The sequence below is a fragment of the Heterodontus francisci genome, chromosome 26, assembly GCF_036365525.1.
Source record: "Heterodontus francisci isolate sHetFra1 chromosome 26, sHetFra1.hap1, whole genome shotgun sequence".
Taxonomy (NCBI): Eukaryota; Metazoa; Chordata; class Chondrichthyes; order Heterodontiformes; family Heterodontidae; genus Heterodontus; species Heterodontus francisci.
The window spans coordinates 33,416,477-33,440,934 of NC_090396.1; the positions used below are offsets into that span (position 1 = coordinate 33,416,477).

At 44.4% G+C, this 24,458-nt stretch overlaps 1 protein-coding gene across 2 annotated transcripts in view; it reads left to right on the forward strand.

Annotated features, from left to right (window-relative positions):
• Window positions 1-24,458, forward strand: part of tbcd (tubulin folding cofactor D) — a 370,097-nt gene that overhangs the window by 176,757 nt on the left and 168,882 nt on the right. For both annotated transcript variants that reach the window (XM_068057991.1, XM_068057992.1), the window contains exon 14: window positions 6,164-6,320. In XM_068057991.1, the coding sequence (XP_067914092.1) occupies window positions 6,164-6,320 (157 nt within the window). The remainder of the gene's footprint in view (window positions 1-6,163; window positions 6,321-24,458) is intronic.

Below are 24,458 nucleotides of genomic sequence, written 5' to 3' on the forward strand. Positions count from 1 at the left end.
CTGTCGGGTGGATGAGCAAACTGACCATGGAACTATGGTGTAAGAAGCCGTTCAGGTTGGGGGAGTAAATAGTAATGTAGTGGTAGTAAGCTTGACGTGGTCTCTTCAGAGTACTAGAAAAGATCGGATGCCCACCAAAGCTACTAAGTATCATCACCTCATTCCATGACAATATGAAAGGCACAATTCAACATGGTGGCTCCTCATCAGAGCCCTTTCCTATCCTGAGTGGTGTGAAACAGGGCTGTGTTCTCGCACCCACACTTTTTGGGATTTTCTTCTCCCTGCTGCTTTCACATGCATTCAAGTCCTCTGAAGAAGGAATTTTCCTCCACACAAGATCAGGGGGCAGGTTGTTCAACCTTGCCCGTCTAAGAGCGAAGTCCAAAGTACGGAAAGTCCTCATCAGGGAACTCCTCTTTGCTGACGATGCTGCTTTAACATCTCACACTGAAGAGTGCCTGCAGAGTCTCATAGACAGGTTTGCAGCTGCCTGCAATGAATTTGGCCTAACCATCAGCCTCAAGAAAACGAACATCATGGGGCAGGACGTCAGAAATGCTCCATCCATCAATATTGGCGACCACGCTCTGCAAGTGGTTCAAGAGTTCGCCTACCTAGGCTCAACTACCACCAGTAACCTGTCTCTAGATGCAGAAATCAACAAGCGCATGGGTAAGGCTTCCACTGCTATGTCAGACTGGCCAAGAGAGTGTGGGAAAATGGCGCACTGACACGGAACACAAAAGTCCGAGTGTATCAGGCCTGTGTCCTCAGTACCTTGCTTTATGGCAGCGAGGCCTGGACAACATATGTCAGCCAAGAGCGACGTCTCAATTCATTCCATCTTCGCTGCCTCCGGAGAATACTTGGCATCAGGTGGCAGGACCGTATCTCCAACACAGAAGTCCTCGAGGCGGCCAACATCCCCAGCTTGTACACCCTACTGAGTCAGCGGTGCTTGAGATGGCTTGGCCATGTGAACCGCATGGAAGATGGCAGGATCCCCAAAGACACATTGTACAGCGAGCTCGCCACTGGCATCAGACCCACCGGCCGTCCATGTCTCCGCTTTAAAGACGTCTGCAAACGCGACATGAAATCGTGTGACATTGATCACAAGTCGTGGGAGTCAGTTGCCAGCGTTCGCCAGAGCTGGTGGGCAGCCATAAAGACAGGGCCAAAATGTGGCGAGTCGAAGAGACTTAGTAGTTGGCAGGAAAAAAGACAGAGGCGCAAGGGGAGAGCCAACTGTGCAACAGCCCCGACAAACAAATTTCTCTGCAGCACCTGTGGAAGAGCCTGTCACTCTAGAATTGGCCTTTATAGCCACTCCAGGCGCTGCTTCACAAACCACTGACCACTTACAGGCGCATATCCATTGTCTCTCGAGATAAGGAGGCCCAAAAGAAAGAAAGTGGTAGTAAGGGACAGTAGAGTAAAGGGGATAGGCACAGTTTTCTGCAGCCGTGAGCTTTATGTGTTGTCTGTCCAGTGATAGGGTTCAGGACATCTGCTTAGGGCTGGAGAGGAACTTGCAGTGGGAGGGGTAGGATCCAGTTGCCGTGGTCCAAATGGGTACCAGTGACATAGATAGGACTAGGAGGGAGGTTCTGCTCAGGAATTATGAGCAGCTAGGAGCTAAATTAAAAAGCAGAGTACAAAGGTACTACAAAGGTAATAATCTCTCGATTACTACCTGGGCCATGAACAAATTGGATAGGGTAAATAAGATTAAAGAGTTAAATCCATGGATCATAGACTGGTGTGGGAGAAATGGGTTTCAATTTAGGGGCACTGGCAGCAGTACTGGGGAAAATGTGAGCTGTATTGTTGGGGCGGTCTTCACCTGAACTGTGCTGGGACCGAAGTTCTGGCAAGTCGTATAACCAGGGCATTAGAGAGGGCTTTAAAATAAATAGGGGGAGGGTTGAAGTGAGGGGAGATGTTGTAAATTAAAGGGACAGGACAAGGCAATAGTGCAGAGTAGCGACATGGGTAATGATAACCAGAGTGTGGCAGGAAGGCACAGAGTGTACAAACTTGAGTGTACCAGCAGTTAAGGCTAGAGTTTGCAAAAATGGTAAAAAGACAGAACTGAAGACTCTACCTGTGCGCATGATTCATAACAAAGCGAATGAATTGTAAGCAGAAATAGAAATAAATATGTATGACCTCATCGCCATTACAGAAACGTGGTTGCAAAGTGACCATGTCTGGGATCTGAATATTCAAGGACATTTGACATTTTGGAAGGACAGGAAGCTAGGAAAAGGTGGTGAGGTAGCTCTGTTTATTAATATGACATTAGCAGTGGTAGTGAGAGATGACCTTAGTTCAAAAGATCAAGACATAGAATCAGTTTGGGTAGAAATAAGAAATAGCAAAGGAAAGAAGTCACTTGTGGAATTAGTTTATAGGTCCCCTAACAGTAGCTATATTGTAGGACAGAGTATACAGGAAGAACTAATGGGAGATTATAAGAAAGGTGATATTAATCTGCATGTAGATTGGATGAATCAGATTGGCAAAGGTAACCAGGGAGATGCATTCATAGAATGTATTGGGGATAGTTTCTGCGAGCAGCACGTTCTAGTGCCAACTGGGAAACAGGCCATTCTCGATCTGGTAACGTGCAGTGAGACCATGATCTCATAGTAAAGGAGCCGCTAAGTAACAATGATCATAACGTGATAGAATTTCACATTCAGTTTGGGGGTGAAAAATATGGGTCTAAGACGAGTGTTATAAACTTAAATAAACACAATTACAAGGGTATGAAGACCGAGTTGACCAAAGTGAACTGGGAAATTAGGTTAAAAGATAGGACTGTCGAGAGCAGTGGCAGGCATTTGAGATATTTCGTAACTGTCAGCAAAGATATATTCCAGTGAGAAAGCAAGACTTTAGGAGAAGAATGCACCATTGGTGGCTAGGTAAGGAAGTTAAAAATGGTTTCAAATTGAAAGAAAAGGCACACCATTCTGTTAAGATTGGTAGATCAGAAGATTGGACGGAATTTAAAAGCCAGCAAAGAATGTCTGAAAACAATGGAGAAATTAAAGTATGGGAGAAAGCTAGCTAGAAATATAAAAACAGATATTAAGAGTTTCTACAAGTATTTAAAAAGGAAAAGAGTAACTCAAGTGAGCGTTGGTCCTCCAGTCTGGGGAATTAATTGTGGGTAACAAGGAAATGGTGGAAGCGGTGAACAGGTATTTTGTGTGGTCTTCACTAGGGAAATCCCCAAGCTACTTGAAAAACAAGGTAAAAGGGAGGGAAGAACTTAAAACAATCACGAGGGTAAAGGTACTGGGGAAATTAGTAGAGCTAAAGGCTGACATGTCCCCAGGACCTGATGGCCTGCATCCTAATCTCTTAAAAGAAGTGGCTGCAGAGATAATAGATGCATTCGTTGTGATCTTCCAAAATTCCCTAGATCTTGGAAAAGTCCAAGCTGATTGGAAAATAGCTACTATACCGCCTCTATTCGAGAAAGGAAGGAGACAGAAAGCAGGAGAGATTAGGCTAGTTAGCCTAACATCTGTCATAGGAAAATGCTCAAATCCATTATTAAGGAGGTTATAGCAGGACATTTAGAAAATTATAATGCGATCAGGCAGAGTCAACATGGTTTTGTGAAAGGGAAATCGTGTTTGACTAATTTATTAGCATTCTTTGAGGAAGTAACGAGCAACATAGGTAAAGGAGAACCTGTTGATGTGGTGAACTTGAATTTACAAAAGGCATTCGATAAGGTGCCACATCAAAGGGTACTACACAATAACAGTTCATGGTGTAGGGGGTAACATATTAGCATGGATAGAGTATTGATTAGCTAACAGGAAGCAGAGATTAGAGATAATTGGGTCATTTTCAGGTTGGCAGGATCTGACCGGTGGAGTACCACTGTGATCAGTGCTGAGGCCTCAACTATTTACAATCTACATCAATGACTTGGGTGAAGGGACCGAATGTATGGTACCTAAATTTGATGATGACACAAAGATAGATAGGAAGGTAAGCTGTCAGGAGGACACAGAGTCTACAAAGGGACATGGATAGGTTAAATGAATGGGCAAAATTTGGCATATGGAGTATAATGTGGGAAAATGTGAACTTGTCCACTTTGGCAGGAAGAATAGAAAAGCAGTATATTACTTAAATGGAGACTGCAGAACTCTGTAATACAGCGAGATCTGGGTGTCCTGGTACATGAATCACAAAGCTAATATGCAGGTGCAGTAAGTAATTAGGAAGGCTAATTGAATGTTGTCGTTTATTGCAAGGGGAATAGAATATAAAAGTAGGAAAGTTTTGCTAGAGCTTTACAGGGCCTTAGTGAGACCATATCTGGAGTACTGCGTACAGTTTTAGTCTCCTTAGTTAAGAAAGGATAAAATTACTTTCGTAGTAGCTCGAAGAAGATTTACTCGACTGATTCTTGGGATGGAGGGGTTGTCTTATGAGGAAAGGTTGAACAGTTTGGACCTAGATGCATTGAAGTTTAGAAGAATGAGAGATGATCTTAACAGGGTGGATGGTGGAAGGACATTTCCACTAATGGTCAAGACTAGAACTAGGGGACACAGTTTAAAAATAAGGGGTCTCTTATTTAAGATTGAGATGAGAAGAAATTTTTTCTTTGATGGTTGTTACTCTGGATTTCTCTTCCCCAGAGAGAAGTGGACGCTGGGTCATTGAATATATTCAAGGCTGAGTTAGACAGATTCTTGATAGACAAGGGAGATGAGAGTTATGGGCGGCAGACAGGAAAGTGAAGTTCAGGCCACATTCAATTCAGCCGTGATCTTATCAAATGACAGAGCAGGCTTGAGGGGCCGAATGGCCTACTCCTGCTCCTAATTCATATGTTCGAATGAGGTGACCAAAAGCTTGGGTAAAGACATGGGTTTTGAGGTGAGGTCTAACGAGGTTCTTGAAGGAGATGTAGAGGCAGAAGGGTTTAAGAAGAGAATTTCAGAGCATGGGACCGAGGTGGCTGAAAACATAGATACCAATGGTGGGATGAAGCAAGGGGAGGATGCACAAGAGGCCAGAATACAAACATACGAATTAGGAGCAGGGGTAGGCCACTCGGCCCCTCGAGCTTGCTTCATCACTTAGTAAGTTCATGGGTGAACCAATTACTCCACATTCCCGCCTACCTCTGATAACCTCTCACCCCCTTATCAAGAACCTGTCTACCTCTGCCTTAAAAATATTCAAAGACACTCTTCCTCAAAAGGTGGTGGAAACAGAGTTCCAAAGACTCACGACCCTCTGAGAAAAAATTTCAGAGAAATGAGAGTTTGAGCAAGGATTTATAAGGCTGGAGGAGGTTATAGAGATTGGGAAGAAACAGGAAGGTTGAGTTATGGCATTTTCTCCGAATGATTGGAAGTAGTTAGTATCCCACAGGGTTCTGTTTTGGGACTGCTATTTTCTGTGTACATCAATAATTTGTATATAGGGCTAAAGTGAGTGGGTATACAAATTAGCTGACAATATGAAAATAGGGTGCATAAATAATGAATAATTCTGAGGAGGCGCAAGGAGATATTAATGGTAGAATGGGCGAAAAAGTGGCAATTGAGTTCAGTATCAAAAAAGTGACACATATGGTCTCGTCAAGGGCAAATCCTCTAGAATTCATATTCCTGATTGTTCTTCATAGACCCCAATGAAAGTGCTTTTGTGAGGGTATTGGATGGACATGGGAATGTTATTTCTCACCCTGTGCCCCCAGGAAGGTATTTGTAGACACAAAGAAGAAATGCTGGAAATACTCAGCAGGTCTGGCAGCATCTGTGGAGAGAGAAGCAGAGTTCACGTTCGTTAACTCTGCTTCTCTCTCCACAGATGCTGCCAGACCTGCTGCGTAATTCCAGCATTTCTTGTTTTGTTTCAGATTTCCAGCATCTGCAGTATTTTGCTTTTATTTTAGGTATTTGTTGAGCTGTTTCACAGTGTGGCGTCAGGTCAATGCCTTAAGGGGCGACGAAAAGCTAGTAGAGAAAATGGTGAGAAATAGTAACCAGACAGAAATATCCAAGTTAACAAAGGAAAGCAAAGGACATTTCTTATAACCATGGAAATTGATTCATAAATTTAGGAACAAATTATAGAGCTAATTTTTTTAATTTTCTCTTCTCTTTCACAGTTGTACCTGTAATCCTCAAAGCATTGACTTTTGATGAGAAGCGTGGTGCTTGTAGTGTGGGCTCGAATGTGAGAGATGCAGCTTGCTATGTCTGCTGGGCCTTTGCTCGTGCTTATGATCCTCAAGAAATGAAACCATTTGTTAATCAGATAGCAAGGTAAGAGTATTTTAAAATCTTTTTCCTTATCATTTCAGGTAACCTCTAAGTGAAATGAGGCTGAGCAATCTCTGCCCACTTTCATGGGACTTGGACCACGGCATAAAAGCACAACTTTTTGCATTTATATGGCATTCTTAATGAGAGACTACAGGATAACTGGAAGGTATCTATTTAAAGTGAAGGCTGAGAAGTTTAGTTATGTAAGATATAAGTTTCAGTCACTCTTAAGATTAAATTAAGATCAAATCCTGCAGGTGCTTTCTGATATTTAGATTATTTCAGTCAGTATCATGTAATTGTACAATTTCACCGTATCTGAGTGCTAAACTTTTTCATGTGTTTGGAATTTTGATGTTGGTATGTAGGACCAGTAAAAATGCCTATACCATTTAAATCTGTAAGTGCCTTATACTAAGATCAGCTGGGTGCTTCAGCAGAGTGGTTGTCTTGCAGTTGAGAAAGATTATTGGATATGTTCTGTTATATTAATTGTGGTGCATACCTGACACCAGAAACCTCTTGTGATTGTGCATCTCAACTTTAGTGACGTTAGTGATGAAACATGAAAAAAAAAATCATATTTGGGCATCAGGAATAGCAAGGCTAGATGCAGCATAAAGATTCCTCTACTTTGTGCCAACATGTGCCTCTGTTCTAGCCTCAGAAGAGTGCCCATAATGCATGCCGCTTTTCCTTTTTCATACCAATTAGCCTGTAGTCTCTTAAGTATGCCAGTGATGGTTGTTGTTATGCTGAGGTCCCAGGCCTCAAACTGGAGTAAGATTGCTCAAAAACATTTCATGTGGGATCCCTACTGCTCATAGGTGGAAGAACCTTTCATTCCAGGTCTCGGAGGTCAAAGGCCAGTGAAAAAATCAAGCCTACCAACTAACTGAATGTTAGATTTCTCTGTTTCTGTCTGATTCATCATCTGAAGCTGATATTCAGTTGCCACTTGCATATATTCCAGATGCCCTTACTACAATATTAACCTGGAGAGGCATGCAATAATTTGGTTTTGAACTTGGAACATTTTGCAAATAAAATTAAAGAAGGTGATTCTGAGGTAGACTTAACACTTAAAACAAGTTGTTTTATGTGTATGAAGATTATTTTACCAAATCAGCTTTTGGATTTGGTCTCCCTCAGATGTGAATTACTTCCACCATTTGTGCATGCAAGTTAATGAGCATCTAAGGTTCAACTCTGGCATGGTCAGAAGCTGAATTCTAGTCTTAGTTTTGGATGCTCAGTTGGTTCAGCTTTCTGAAGCCTAAGCAACAAATGCTGGCGTTGTCAGCCATGTCCACATCCCATGAAACGAAGAAAAAAAAGTATGAGTCATTGGAAGCTTGAAGTATTCTGCTTCAACCAAGCAAAAGATTGGAAAACGTGGTACTGTCTTTGAAGACCTGAGCAGCAGGAATTTAACATCACAACATTATTATTTTGCTCATGTGCAGCAGGCTAATTGTCACCGCCAGCTACGCAGGCACAGAATCGGGGTTTTATGATACAGGGGCTGGTCTTCATGGGAGCCAGTTACATTGTAGCATGTAAATCAGACAGTGGTGCTCAAAGGTCACTTAGTGCCCACTGAAGTATGTGTTTTTCAAACTTCAGATACATACCTGAAATCTTTTGTCACAGGAGTAACTTGTTGAAGTAGGCCATTCTGGTTTTCTCCATCAGCTGATCAAATGGGCTCGAATAGTAAAGATGCTAGAATAAAATAAAAACAGAAAATGCTGGAAATATTCATGCATGTACCACAGCATCTGTGAAGAGAGAACCAGTGTTAACATTCCAAAAAGGGGTGGGGGGGGAGAACTTGAATTTATGTAGCATCTTTCCTGACTTCAAAATATCCCAAAGCACTTTACAACCAATGAAGTACTTGTAAAATGTAGTCACTGCTGTAATGTAGGGCACATGGCAGCCTAATTGTGCACAGCAACACCCATATACAGCAATGTGATAATAACAGGATAATTTTCTTTGTGATGATAATTGAGAGAGAAATATTGGCAGGGACACCAGGGATAATGCCCCTGCTCCTTTTAGAAATAGTGCTGCCTGATCTTTTATATACACCTGAGAGAACAGACAGGACCTCAGTTTAACGTCTCACCTGAAAGACAGCACCTCTGACAGTACAGCAGTCCTTCAGTACCGATTTCTGTGTTCAAGTCCTGGAAGTGGGACTTGAATCCACAGCCTTCTGACTCGGGCAAGAGTGCTGCGAACTGAGGCACAGCTGGCAGAAAGGTGGATGAGCTTCTGTTAGAGATGTAACAGGTTTTAAGCAAAAAAAAGGTGAAAGGGAGTCACAAACAAAAGGAATCTGGTAGGGTGAAAGGCAGGAGTGATTAAATAACAAAAGGGATGATGTTACAAGGCAAAGCTTGGTGGTAATGGACAAATAAAGAAACAAAACATGGGGCTCAAGGAATTGTTGATGGCAACAGCAGTACCATTACCAGCACTCACTGTCTAAAAAATGTGAATAGTGCTTGTCAACTGAAATTGTTGAACTCTGTGTGGAGTCCAAAAGATTATAAAGTGTCTAATTAAACAGTGAGTTTTTGTTTCTCATGCTTCTGTTTGGCTTCATTTAGAATATTGTAGAAGGTGGAGGTCCGAATAGGACAGAGAATTAAAATAGCAAGGGATTGGAATCTCAGGGTCCAGCTTGTGGGCTGAATGGAGGTGTTCAGCAAAGCAATCACCCAATCTGTGTTTGATGTTTTAATGTAGAGGAGACTGTATCTTGAGCAACGAATACAGTATACTAAATTGAAAGAAGTACAAGTAGATTGTCATTTCACCTGGAAGGAATGTTTGGTATTCTGGAGGGTGGGTAGGGAACTGACGTTGCATCTCCTGTGCTTGCACAGGAAGGTGCTGTGGGTAGGAGAGCAGGTGTTGGGGGTGATTGAAGAGTGGATCAGGGTGTCGGAGAGGTAACAGTCCCTTTGGAATACTGAAAGGAGAGGGGAGTGGCACTGTGGCAGAGAATGCTCCGTTGCATGTGCAGGCTAATGCTGTGGAAGATTTGGACGAGGAACCCTATTGTTCTGGGAGGGCGGGGAAAAGATGAGAGCAGAAGTGTGAAAATAGAAAAAGTGCTTTTGTGTGCAGTACCTGTATAACCTACTTGGCTGTTGCTCTGACTCATTTTGTCCCCTGTTTGCATGCAACCCGCGTGCTTTCATGCGGCATACCTTCAGGGCCTGGATATGTGAAGATGGTGCTTCCTAAGTGTGTGTAGGTATAATTGAAAATTTGAACTGAGTGTCATTTGGCTTAACTAGCTGCCTGTTTGGGCACTTGGCAACGGCTCTAATCCAGAGGGTACAAGATGGAGATACATACTATTTCACTTGTGATCTGAGACAGTAGTAAAAGGGACAAGGTCGTTTAATTGCCAATCTATGGCTGAAATTGGCCTTGGGTTTCTTGAATTTTTAAGTGACTGGTGGAGTGATGATTGCAATTGATTGCTGAGGTAAAATTGCCTGTTGGATTTTTTTTTGATGTGCTGATTGTGGTTGCCCAGGGCTGTTTAAAAATGATGAAACTTCATTGCACCCTGTGAGCAAATCTGCTTCACTGTCAAACTGAACATGTTTGTCAGCCTTCCTTTGGGTGTGAATTGTTGGAAGATGGCTAGCTGCTTCTCTTTGAATAATGCCTAAACACAGACTTGAAAAGGTATTGCATTGTAATGCCAGACAGAAACCTTTATTAAAATGAGAATATGAATGTATTAGGTTAAAGTTCTGTTCTGAAAGTGAAAATTAGCTTTTAAAAACTCTGTGGTGCAAATAATACAGTTGGCAAGAATGCAGAGTTCATCTGATATACAAATGGGTTTGGTTTCTATGTTGCAAATTGATCTTGGCATTTGGTAACAAGTATGTTTCATTCGGGGCAGTTTCAGTGACATTGCAGAATATATTGGCCGGATTTGTAGATAGTTAACTCCCCGTGTCATTACTTGACAACATTATTGCACACATAGAGTTGTCATGGAATCATAATTTTTCACCTGGCAATATGCCAACACAAAACTATTTGAGGCAGTGTTATAATAGCAGGGGTTGGAAGATGTGGGTTTGTCTCTTTATGCAGTTGACTTGCTGATTTTATCTCTGCTGCAGGAGGCAGGGAAGTTCTCAGTGGAGGGTAGGCAACAGTCCACGGTGGGAGGAAAAAGCTTTGAGGGCGAGTTAACCTCAGACTGAAGTTACATGACCTCTAGTAGCATGGGTGGAGGCCTGAAATTCAATTACCTGCAGTCTTGGCTGCAGGTGGTGTGTGGCCCAGGGAAAGACAAGAGGACTGGGCTAACAGTAAAGTAAAAGATATAAAATTTTAGACTAGAATCCCAGCGATTTCCCAAACAAGTAAGATCAGTTCCAGAAAGAAGTAGTTTTTCAGTGGAGCAACAGATTTCTTGCAGCTGCTTTTTTATTTCCATATGTGTTGCAGAAGCATAAATACCTAGCTAGATATTTAAAACATTGGGCGCAAAATTCATTCATGTTGTGCTGCTTCTGCTGGCGCTACAAAGGCCTACCTGAAGATTTGTAGCACTGCAAGCTCCACTGGCTATTGCTGGCACAGCATAACTCAACTGGAGGTGCATCCCTTGAGTGTGCCTGAAGTCACTGAACGTGTTTGGTCATGATGTTAGTGATGTCAATGGACTGATGCAACACCAGGATGCCAAAATTGGTCAACGGATGTGCAGACAATGTCTTCCTAATTCACTCCTGAAACAATAAGCATTAGGAAGGCAAGATTGACCCTATTCTGAGGCTATTTAAAGGGCTACGCAACAAGTTGCAGTTAAGGTGGTTTCGACATACTTTTGCTCAGGCAAAGTTGCTGGAGGAATTTGGAGGTTTTTTGCTGACTCCAGAAAGGCAGAAAGTAACATTGCCTTTCATAGGTATGGGGACAGTAGTTGCCGTGCCACTTGCTTTGCAACATGAGCAGGAGGCAGAGAGGGGAAACTCTGTGGGAAGTGAGAAGAAGGAGGGTTCTCCTTCAAAGGCCCTACCCCAAAAGAACTTTTTGGAAGCACCACTCCTACATTGCAGTGAGCCAGGAGCAGTGCCTCAGGAAGCTTTGCTTCAACAAAGGAGGCAGTGACAGAGTTGTGGCACCTCCTTCAAGATGACCTGGAGCCTCAAAACAGGGCGAGGATGACACTCTCAGTGACGTGAAGATCAACATCGCCCTTACTTTCGATGCAATGGGAACCTTCCAGGCAGGAACAGTTTCGGTACATGGAAGCATTAGGGAGGTGATAGAGGTGATCTGCAGGAGGAGAGGGGACTTCATCCTCTTCTCCCAGACAAGGGAAGAACAGGATGAAAAGGCATGTGGGTTCACCAGGATAGCAGGCATCCCTATGCCATCAAGTGCATGCACGTGGCTCTGCGGGGCCCCCATGCCAACGGGGAGTGAAACTACAAGGGTTACCATTCTGTCAATGTGCAGTTGGTGTGCGATCACATCAATAAATTCATTTCAGTGAATGCAGCTATCCTGGCAGCACCTATGATGCTTTTATGTTGCCCAAGTCAGTAATTCCCACCATCTTCAGGCCTCCAAGACACATCACAGGGTGGCTGCTCGGCGACAAGGACTGCCCACTCTACACATGGTTCGTGACGCCCTTCCACCATCTCACAACGCAAGGTCAGAGAGCCTTCAGTGAAAGCCATGGAGCCACCCACAATGTCATACAGGAAGTCATCGGCCTCCTAAAACAAAGGTTATGCTGCTTAGATTGTTTGGGGGATCTCAGCAGTACATGCCCAAAAGGGTCTAAATGATTGTGGAGCTATGCTGTGTCCTCCTCACATGGGGATTATGAAGGCCCCCCCAGTCACTACCTCCAGGGATCCAGAGGCCACCTTGGGAGGAGGAATGGAAGAGACCACATCCATTACATGCAACTGGATGGTGCGAGGGGGAACATGTTGTGAGGCTTTGTTTCAGTTGAAAGAAACTTCCTCATGGACCCATGTTACAGAATATCCATTTCATACTCCCCATGACAATATCCCCTTGGCCAATGCCACTCAAGGCCAACAGCAAAAAATCTTCACTTTATCCTGCAATACATCAATAACACAAAAAAAACCTATCTTCTGCATCCTGTTAGTGCCTGTCTTGTGGGTGCCCTTGCCCTGGCCTTGTGCTGCCGCATTGTCTTGAGTATGGCTGGTGGAAGCCTGCTGACCCTTACTGGGTGAGACTGCAGATAGCCTTGCAGGATGCTCTCGAGCAACTCTGGGCCTGAGGGGTCCAGTTTCAGAATGCACCACCTCAGCATGGGTGGCAGCAGTGAGGGCTGGCTGGCTGAGAGGCAACAGCAAGGGTATTGTCGAGTGGCAGTGGTAAAAGCACGAATGCTGTCATCCTGAGAGAGGACCCCAGGTTTGTGCTGTATGGTGCACTGCCATTCCAAAAGGGCAACAACTCCGCAGTCCGCGTAATCTGCTGTAGCACAGATTGCTGGACTACTGAGAGAGTCTGCTTGCCCCGTCGAGCACCGAGACCAACATCCACGATGGCAGCTGTTTTTGCCTGGATGGCAGCAGTCAAGGATCTCATGACCTCTATCTGAACTTCCACTTTAACCCGGATACATCGGAAGGCCTCTGTCTGTGCTGCATGAACATAGAAAAAATACAGCACAGAAGGAAGCCATTCAGCCCATCGTGTCCGCGCCGGCCGAATAAGCTATCCACCCAAACTAATCCCACCTTCCATCACCTGGTCCATAGCCCCACAGGTTACAGCACCTTAGGTGCATGTCCATGTACCTTTTAAAAGAATTGAGGGTTTCTGCCTCCACTACCAATCCTGGCAATGAATTCCAGGCACCCACCACCTTCTGGGTGAAAAATCTTCTCCTCCGGTCTAATCCTTCAACCAATCACTTTAAATCTGGTAACTGACCTCCCCACCAGGTCCTTCCTGTCCACTCTATCTAGGCCCCTCATAATTTTGTACACCTCAATCAAGTCAGCCCTCAGCCTCCTCAATTCCAGGGAAAGCAACCCCAGTCTCTCTGATCTTTCCTCATAGCTGCAACATTCTTGTAAATCTCTTCAGCACTGTCTCCAGAGCAATTATGTCCTTCCTGTAATGTGGTGACCAGAACTGCACGCAATACTACAGCTGCAGCCTAACCAGCGCTCTATACAGCTCCAGCATCACATCCCTGCTTTTGTATTCTATTACCTCGGCCGATAAAGGAAAGCAATCCATATGCCTTCGCCACTCTATCTACCTGTCCTTCCACCTTCAGGGACCTGTGGACATGCACTCCAAGGTCACTCACTTCTTCTACCCCTCTCAATATCCTCCCGTTTATTGTAGAAAACATAGAAAAATAAGAGCATGAGTAGTCCCTTCGGCCCTTTGAGCCTGCACCACCATTCAATATGATCATGGCTGATCATCCAAACTCAGTACCCTGTTCCCGCTTTCTCCCCATATCCCTTGATCCCTTTATCCCTAAGAACGATATCTAACTCTTTCTTGAATATGTTTAATGATTTGACCTCAACTGCTTTCTGTGGTAGAGAATTCCACAGGTTCACCACTCTGGGTGAAGAAATCCCTCCTCATCTCAGTCCTAAATGACTTACCCCTTATCCTTCGACTGTGACCCCTGGTCCTGGACTCCCCCGTCATCAGGAACCTCCTTCCTGAATCTAGTCTGTCCAGTCCTGTTAGAATTTTATAGGTTTCTATGAGATCCCTCTCATTCTTCTAGCAAATGTAAGCCTAATGGACCCAATCTCTCTTCATACATCAGCCCTGCCATCCAGGAATCAGTCTGGTGACAGGACTGACATATGAAGAGAGATAATATTTCTTTAAAGAATATCCATTTCCTATGTACTGTCATACCTTTTAATGTATTTTCCCCATGCACATCAGCCAATTTGCCCCTCATAGTTTCATAATTTCCTTTGTTCAAATTTCACACCCTGGTTTCAGATTGAACTACCTCACTTTCAAACATAATGTGAAATACTATCGTATTATGGTCACTCATTCCTAAAGGTTCTTTTACAACAAGATTAATTAGCCCTTTCTCATTACATAATACTAGATCTAAAATAGCCTGCTCTCTAGTAAAAGAGGGGAAAAGAAAGCATAAAATAACTGATGAAAAAAAACACAAAGAAATCCTTCCGTGCTTGTGAATCTAGATAATAAAAATTATTCAAACTGCAAATAAATTGCAAGTGCAAACAGTTTTTACAATTGTATTTTCCATATAATCAGCAATTACAGATCAAAAGTAGCAGAAATAATCTGCATTAAACTTAATTGTTTTAATCTAAATGCTGATTTGTTGAATTTACAAATATTTTAATGCACAAATAAACAAAATGGTTACTACAGTATATTCCCTCGCTGTATTTGCCCTCCCCAAATGCATCACCTCACACTTCTCAGGATTGAATTCCATTTGCCACTTTTCCGTCCGCTCAACCAAACCATTGATATCATTCTGGAGTCCACGACTCTCCTCCTCACTATTAACTACACGGCCAGTTTTTGTGTCATCAGCAAATTTCCCAATCATGCCTCCCACATTTAAGTCCAAATCATTAATATATGCCACAAACAACAAACCAACATTGAGCCCTGTGGAACACCACTGGAAACTGCTTTCCATTCACAAAAACATCCATCGACTGCTACCCTTTGTTTCCTGTCCCTGAGCCAATTCTGGATCTAACCTGCCACGTTCCCCTCTATCCCATGGACTTTAATTTTGCTGACTAGTCTGCCATGCGGGACCTTGTCAAATGCCTTACTAAAATTCATATAAACCACATCCATTGCATTACCCTCTTCAATCCTCCTTTTTACTTCCTCAAAAAACTTCTCCACACTCTCCACACCCACCTTTCCTCCCTTAATGCTTTTATGCTTTCAGACAGTCAAGAACTGACAGGGGCTCAGCCACTGCAGCCTCAGGCAGAAGGGCGTGAAGAGCAGACCTAGGAAGAAGCACCGTTACTTGACCGACCTCGCAGCCAGCAGCTCACATACTGGCACTGTGTGAATTTTGCAGACGAGTTTCGAGTCGGGACTACAAGTGGTAGAGCATGAGTGGGCTGCAACCAGGGCAGGGGCATAAATCAGCTTGTGTGCAAAGTTCCCAGAGGGCACGTCGCTGATGGGTTATGCTGCAGGGGACTGTCACTCCTTCAGCAGTTTCCATTTCATGACACTTTTCAGGATGAAATTTGCGGGACAATGGGAAAAGGGTGGGGATTGGGACTAGCTGAGTTGCTCTTGCAAAGCGTCGCCATGAACATGACGGGCTGAATAGCTGCCTTTTGCGCTTTAACCATTCTATAATTCTGTGAGGGTGAGGAGTGAGTGGAAAAGGTGCATTAGGCAGAAACTTGCCATCCTCCAGTGTGGCCTCAGCAATGCTGAGTGTCACTGGCTCTGCTGCGTAGATGCCCATTATGCTCTGGACAATGATCTAGAGAGCACTGGGGGGGGGGGGGGCAGATCCAGGGTGGTGCTCCGCCTGTCCTTTGCGTCTCCCTCATGTCTCCTGCCAGAGAGAGGACAGAATGTCAGTGCTTGTGTAAGTAAGCTGGGTGATGTGCCTGCCATATCTGAATAGCTGTAGGTTTATAGATATGTGTATGTGTGTGGTGGGCGTGATTGGAAGGTGTTTGAGTTACCTGCAGTCTAAGGATATTAAGGGTGAGTCCTGAGTGTCGGGGTATGCTGCTGGGTGAGTTTTTTAGTTTAGAGATACAGCACTGAAACAGGCCCTTCGGCCCACCGAGTCTGTGCCGACCATCAACCACCCATTTATACTAATCCTACGCTAATCCCATATTCCTACCACATCCCCACATGTCCCTATATTTCCCTACCACCTACCTATACTAGGGGCAATTTATAATGGCCAATTAACCTATCAACCTGCAAGTCTTTGGCATGTGGGAGGAAACCGGAGCACCCGGAGGAAACCCACGCAGACACAGGGAGAACTTGCAGACTCCACACAGGCAGTACCCAGAATTGAACCCGGGTCGCTGGAGCTGTGAGGCTGCGGTGCTAACCACTGCGCCACTGTGCCGCCCCATGTGTATGCTGCTGGGTGAGTGATGGGGGTATGGTGTATTGAGCAGTGTGAGAGGTGTGTGCTGGGTGAGAGAAGTGATGTGCAGATGCATTCACTCATCTTGAGCACCTGAATGAGGTCATTCCATTTTTTCTGGCACTGCTGCCTTGTTCTGGGAGCCAAACTCTGGGCATTGACCACTCTTCCCTTCGGAGCTCAGTCTTTGAGGGCTTCCTGCTCCCCTGCCGGAAACATGGTCTCCTTCCTGGCCCAGACCTCTCCAGGGTGGCATCACTCTCCTTCCCTTGGTATGCCACGCTCCTTGTCCATCAATAGCGCAATGCAATTATCCAGCAACCTGCAATGCATTGCTACAACTAACTTCCCTTTTATAGGCACTGCACCTTTAAAAAGGGAAGGTCGCCTGGAGCATGTGGTTTCTTTACGATACTGCTCGGCTCCCTATGGTGTGCAGAGGACAGCAGCAGCGAAATGGATTTCTGGACTGTGCGGGAGCGACTTGTGGCTTCGCCACTAACAGAGAAAAGAGGTGGGTGGATCAATTTCCAATAGGCACAGGCACACTGTGAATCACAGACCTCGCACCCAAAAATCAGGGAAAATTAATTTTGTGCCCATTGACTTTGTATAGTGGTACAATTATAAATATAATGTGTTGAACTTCAAATCCTAAAAGCTATGCGGAGGTGGGCCTCCAACTTAACTAAGTTGCAGCTGACAATGTAAGATTGTGTACTCAGTGTTTATAGAATCCACCAAACCTGGGAGGGCTATAGGCAGACTTGTAACTTGAACTCCTGAACCTGTCTGCATATTTGACAATAAATAAAAACAAGAAATGCTGGGAATACTCAGCAGGTCTGGCAGCATCTGTGGAAAGAGAAGCAGAATTAATGTTTCAGGTCAGTGACCCTTCATCAGAACCAGTTCACTGATCTGACACGTTAACTCTGAATTAGAATTAGAATTAGAATATTACAGCGCAGTACAGGCCCTTCGGCCCTCGATGTTGCACCGATCATCTGACCTACACTATTCCATTTACATCCATATGTCTATCCAATGACCACTTAAATGCCCTTAAAGTTGGCGAGTCTACTACTGTTGCAGGCAGGGCGTTCCACGCCCCGACTACTCTCTGCGTAAAGAAACTACCTCTGACATCTGTCCTATATCTTTCACCCCTCAACTTAAAGCTATGTCCCCTCGTGTTTGCCATCCTCATCCGAGGAAAAAGACTCTCACTATCCACCCTATCTAACCCTCTGATTATCTTGTATGTCTCTATTAAGTCACCTCTCCTCCTCCTTCTCTCTAACGAAAACAACCCCAAGTCCCTCAGCCTTTCCTCGTAAGACCTTCCTTCCATACCAGGCAACATCCTAGTAAATCTCCTCTGCACCCTTTCCAAAGCTTCGACATCCTTCCTATAATGCGGTGACCAGAACTGCACGCAATACTCCAGGTGCGGCCTCACCAGAGTTTTGTACAGCTGCATCATGACCCCGTGGCTCTGAAACTCGATCCCCCTACTAATAAAGGCTAACACACCATATGCCTTCTTAACAGCCCTATTAACCTGGGTAGCAACTTTCAGGGATTTATGTACCTGGATACCAAGATCTCTCTGCTCATCTACACTACCAAGAATCTTCCCATTAGCCCAGTACTCTGCATTGCTGTTACTCCTTCCAAAGTGAATCACCTCACACTTCTCCGCATTAAACTCCATTTGCCATCTCTCAGCCCAGCTCTGCAGCCTATCTATGTCCCTCTGTACCCTACAACACCCTTCGACACTATCCACAACTCCACCGACCTTCGTGTCATCCGCAAATTTACTAACCCACCCTTCTACACCCTCATCCAGGTCGTTTATAAAAATGACAAACAGCAGTGGCCCCAAAACAGATCCTTGCGGTACACCACTAGTAACTAAACTCCAGGATGAACATTTGCCATCAACCACCACCCTCTGTCTTCTTTCAGCTAGCCAATTTCTGATCCAAAGCTCTAAATCACCTTCAACCCCATACTTCCGTATTTTCTGCAATAGCCTACCGTGGGGAACCTTATCAAACGCCTTACTGAAATCCATATACACCACATCCACGGCTTTACCCTCATCCACCTGTTTGGTCACCTTCTCGAAAAACTCAATAAGGTTTGTGAGGCACGACCTACCTTTCACAAAACCATGCTGACTATCGCAAATGAACTTATTCTTTTCAAGATGATTATAAATCCTGTCTCTTATAACCTTTTCCAACATTTTACCCACAACCGAAGTAAGGCTCACAGGTCTATAATTACCAGGGCTGTCTCTACTCCCCTTCTTGAACAATGGGACAACATTTGCTATCCTCCAGTCCTCCGGCACTACTCCTGTCGACAATGACGACTTAAAGATCAACAACAACGGCTCTGCAATCTCCTCCCTGGCTTCCCAGAGAATCCTAGGATAAATCCCATCTGGCCCAGGGGACTTATCTATTTTCACTCTTTCCAAAATTGCTAACACCTCCTCCTTGTGAACCTCAATCCCATCTAGCCTAGTAGTCTGTATCTCAGTATTCTCCTCGACAACATTTTCTTTCTCTACTGTAAATACTGACGAAAAATATTCATTTAACGCTTCCCCTATCTCCTCTGATTCCGCACACAACTTTCCACTACTATCCTTGATTGGCCCTGTTCTAACTCTTATCATTCGTTTATTCCTGATATACCTATAGAAAGCCTTAGGGTTTTCTTTGATCCTATCCGCCAATGACTTCTCGTGTCCTCTCCTTGCTCTTCTTAGCCCTCCCTTTAGATCCTTCCTGGCTAGCTTGTAACTCTCAAGCGCCCTAACTGAGCCTTCACGTCTCATCCTAACATAAGCCGCCCTCTTCCTCTTGACAAGCGCTTCAACTTCTTGAGTAAACCACGGCTCCCTCGCTCGACAACTTCCGCCCTGCCTGACAGGTACATACTTATCAAGGACACGCATTAGCTGCTCCTTGAATAAGCTCCACATTTCGTTTGTGCCCATCCCCTGCAGTTTCCTTCCCCATCCTACACATTCTAAATCTTGCCTAATCGCGTCATAATTTCCTTTCCCCCAGCTATAATTCTTGCCCTGCGGTATATACCTGTCCCTGCCCATCGCTAAGGTAAACCTAACCGAATTGTGATCACTATCGCCAAAGTGCTCACCTACATCTAAATCGAACACCTGGCCGGGTTCATTACCCAGTACCAAATCCAATGTGGCATCGCCCCTGGTTGGCCTGTCCACATACTGTGTCAGAAAACCCTCCTGCACACACTGGACAAAAACAGACCCATCTAAAGTACTCGAACTATAGTATTTCCAGTCAATATTTGGAAAGTTAAAGTCCCCCATAACCACTACCCTGTTACTCTCGCTCCTGTCGAGAATCATCTTCGCTATCCTTTCCTCTACATCTCTGGAACTATTCGGAGGTCTATAGAAAACTCCCAACAGGGTGACCTCTCCTCTCCTGTTTCTAACCTCGGCCCATACTACCTCAGTAGACGAGTCCTCAAACGTCCTTTCTGCCGCTGTAATACTTTCCTTGATTAACAGTGCCACACCCCCCCCTCTTTTACCCTCTTCTCTGTTCTTTCTGAAACATCTAAATCCCGGAACCTGCAACATCCATTCCTGCCCCTGCTCTACCCATGTCTCCGAAATGGCCACAACATCAGGATCCCAGGTACCAACCCATGCTGCAAGCTCACCCACCTTATTCCGGATGCTCCTGGCGTTGAAGTAGACACACTTTAAACCAAGTTCTTGCTTGCCAGTGCCCTCTTGCGTCCCTGTAACCTTATCCCCTACCTCACTACTCTCAACAGCCTGTACACTGGAACTACAATTTAGGTTCCCATTCCCCTGCTGATTTAGTTTGAACCCCCCCGAAGAGCACTAACAAATCTCCCCCCCAGGATATTGGTACCCCTCTGGTTCAGGTGAAGACCATCCTGTTTGTAGAGGTCCCACCTACCCCAGAAAGAGCCCCAATTATCCAGGAAACCAAAACCCTCCCTCCTACACCATCCCTGCAGCCACGTGTTCAACTCCTCTCTCTCCCTATTCCTCTCTTCGCTAGCACGTGGCACAGGCAACAACCCAGAGATAACAACTCTGGTTGTTCTCGCTCTAAGCTTCCACCCTAGCTCCCTGAATTTCTGCCTTAAATCCCCATCTCTCTTCCTACCTATGTCGTTGGTGCCTATGTGGACCACGACTTGGGGGTGCTCCCCCTCCCCCTTAAGGATCCCAAAAACACGATCGGAGACATCACGTACCCTGGCACCTGGGAGGCAACACACCAACCGTGAGTCTCTCTCGTTCCCACAGAACCTCCTATCTGTTCCCCTAACTATGGAGTCCCCAATGACTAATGCTCTGCTCCTCTTCCCTTTTCCCTTCTGAACAACAGGGACAGACTCTGTGCCAGAGACCTGCACCCCATTGCTTACCCCTGGTAAGTCGTCCCCCCCAACAGTATCCAAAACGGTATACCTGTTGTTGAGGGAAACGGCCACAGGGGATCCCTGCTCTGCCTGCTGGTTCCCTTTCCTTCCCCTGACGGTAACCCATCTACCTACTTCTTTTACCTGAGGTGTGACTGCCTCCCTATAACTCCTGTCAATAATCCCCTCCGCCTCCCGAATGATCCGAAGTTCATCCAGCTCCAGCTCCAGTTCCCTAACGCGGTCTGCGAGGAGCTGGAGTTGGGTGCACTTCCCGCAGATGCAGTCAGCAGGGACACTCTTGGCGACCCCTACCTCCCACATTCTGCAGGAGGAACATACAACTGCCTTTACCTCCATTCCCACTATTCGAGATTCCCAATAAATCTACTGAAAAACCAAACGAAAAAAAAAGTCAAAACTTGTTCGCTTAGCAATCCGACGGACTGAACTTTTTAAATAAAAAGCTTACCTTATCAACACCCTAGAGTCCTTTTTTTTTGGTTAGAGGAGGAGGGTGGGTGGGAGACACTACACGTGTAGTGTCTCGGGTACTGCCACTGCCCAAATAAATAGTTTTCCCCTACCCAGCAGTCCCCGGTCCTCCGAAACAAAAAAGGGATTAACTTGTAACTTACTGAAATTGACCGCTCAGCTGAAAGTCCGCTCCGCACCCCGTTCTATCAAGGCTGCTCCTCGCAAAAGACAAAGATTTTAAAACTGCCCACATAAATAGTTTTCCCCTACCCAGCAGTCCCCGGTCCTCCTTCTCTTTCCACAGATGCTGCCAGACCTGCTGAGTATTCCCAGCATTTCTTGTTTTTATTTCAGATTTCCAGCATCTGCAGTATTTTGCTTTAATTTAAATCCATATTTGACAAGATTGATCACATCTTGCTCCACAATTGTGTCTTCCCCATTGTCCATTTCTATGTGACAACTCTTAGTGATTCCATTCATGTACAGCACAACTTTAACAATGCCATCTGTTCTTTCCTTTCCCTATCACTTCGGAAGTTCCCCCAAGGATATTTTATCAGCTCCCTTACATTCTTCATTTGAAAACTGCTCCTCAGTTCCATCATCTGCAGGCATGGAGTTAGCTTCCATGTGTCTGCTGTTGGTACCCAACTCTTCTATACCATTTCCCTCAATTCCTCAGCTGTTTTTGTGCTGTCAGATTGCTTGTCTGACAGCAAATCTAAAACTTCCTCCAGCTCAACATCTAAAAGACCAAAGTCATTCTCTTTGGCTCTTGCCACTGATCCCACTCCCAGTACTTGGAGTTGTGTGACTTCCCTCTTCCTGTAGTAAACTACCTTACCTTCTTTGACATTTGTTTTGTCCACATTTAAAATTCACTGACAGCCTACCACTTCTTGGTATAATTCATTGGAGCATCTAGGTGCCATCAGATACTTTTTTTCCATGTGGAGGAATTGCCTTGGTTTTGCCTATTATTTAATTGCTTAACCTTTTTGTTCAGGCATCTACAATTATAACCTATTTTCCTTAGTTGGGGTAAAACTAAATAGCATAAAAATAGGTTTGAACCATTAACCTGCCAGCTGTGTGTCCATTGCTTTCTAAATGTCATTAAATACATTTAGTGGCACATTGCATTCATTTTTTAAACAACAATGAATAACAAATATAGACCAATAATCTTCTGGGCAAGGCAATTAATTTTGTCGCTTCAGTCAGAATACTGGTTTTGCACAGTGACACAAAATGCAGTGCGTGCAGGTATAGACAGTTTCATCTTCCCTGGGGTGTTGTCTTATTTGTGGTTAGAAGAAAACAGGGTGTGTATTAACGGAAGAATTAAAACTATAAGCTGAGAGATAACTTGCTGGAAGGCAAGATTGTATATCAACAGAATAAGGAAATTTACGATGTTGCTTTGAGCTATGTATCTTTTCACATTAAGAATACTAAGATCCACTTCCTTGAAAGATTTTCCAGGTGCCATTTTAAAAGGTTCTATTTTGGGCATACAATAAAGGATTCAGTTGATGTTTCAAATGTGTTTATTGTTTTTAGTCTTCAAGATGATTATTTAGAAGATGTTTAGCACATTTTGTTGGCATCTCCAGAGACTGATTTTGACCTTCTCTAATGTAAACTCTACTCCAATTTTTTGGCTGAACATTTCAATAAAAATTGTAAGTGGCAAACAACACCACAACAATTATATATACCAATGTTGATCAAAGGAAAATGTACTTAATTGACCCATTAAAACCAATCTTTTCTTTTAATCCTGATGAATCTTTGGGCATCCAGGAAGTGATGAGTCTGACTCAAATTGATGCTCAGTCACTGAAAAAGATCTCCAGCTTCAATCTACGCAAAGAATTAAAAGCAAGTTGGGATCATTACTCAGAATGTTCCATGTCCAAAATATCATTCTGTGTCAGCTTGAGAGAATCAAGGCCTTCCGGCCTGGAATTAAAACGATTTAGCTGTTCACCTCCAAAGTCACTTGTCAACCAGTGCAAGAAGTTAAATATGTGTTTGACTAGTTGGTATTAACACCAGCTTCCAAAATTGAAAAATCTGCTAGCACCTTTTGGAGGACAACTAACATTGTTTGTGGCTAATGCTGCAGCAGCTGCTGTTGCACTTGTCATTGCAGAAACAGAGGTGGAGTTTACAGATAGCTCCCCTCTTTTTTTTTCCTCCAGAATCTCGAGCATTAACCTAACTAAAACGGAAGTACACAAAAAGTATAGGAACTGCATTCAGAAGCTTTTTGAAAGAAGCTTCCAACATCATCTTTGCAGTCATCAAAAACCTTGTACCAGCCTGGCCACGAGAGTTGCATTCAATCTAACATGTACAAATTTCTTTACATCTCTGCGGTTTTTTTTTCAGACCCAGGACTATTTGCAGACTTCAGACAGAAAAGATAGCAGTAGCCTTAGAGTCATAGAGTTATACAGCACAGAAACAGGCCCTTCGACCTATCTTGTCTGTGCCGGTCATCAAGCACCTAACCAGTCTAATCCCATTTTCCAACACTTGGCCCGTAGCCTTGTATACTATGGCGTTTCAAGTGCTCATCCAAATACTTAAATGTTGTGAGGGTTCCTGCCTCTACTAACCCTTCAGGCAGTGTATTCCAGATTCCAGCCACCCTCTGGGTGAAATTTTTTTTCCTCAAATCCCCTCAACATTGTGCCCCTTACCTTAAATCTATGCCCCCTAGTTATTGACCCCTCCACTAAGGGAAAAAGTCTCTTCCTATCTATGCCCCTCATAATTTTGTATACCTCAATCATGTGCTCCCTTTTCCTCCTCTGTTCCAAGGAAAACAACCCTAGCCTTTTCAGTCTCTCTTCATAGCTGAAATGCTCTAGCCCAGGCAACATTCTGGTAAATCTCCTCTGCACCCTCTCCAGTGCAGTCGCATCATTCCTATAGTGTGGTGCCCAGAACTGTACACAGTACTCCAGCTGTGGCCTAACTAGCTTTTTATACAGCTCCAT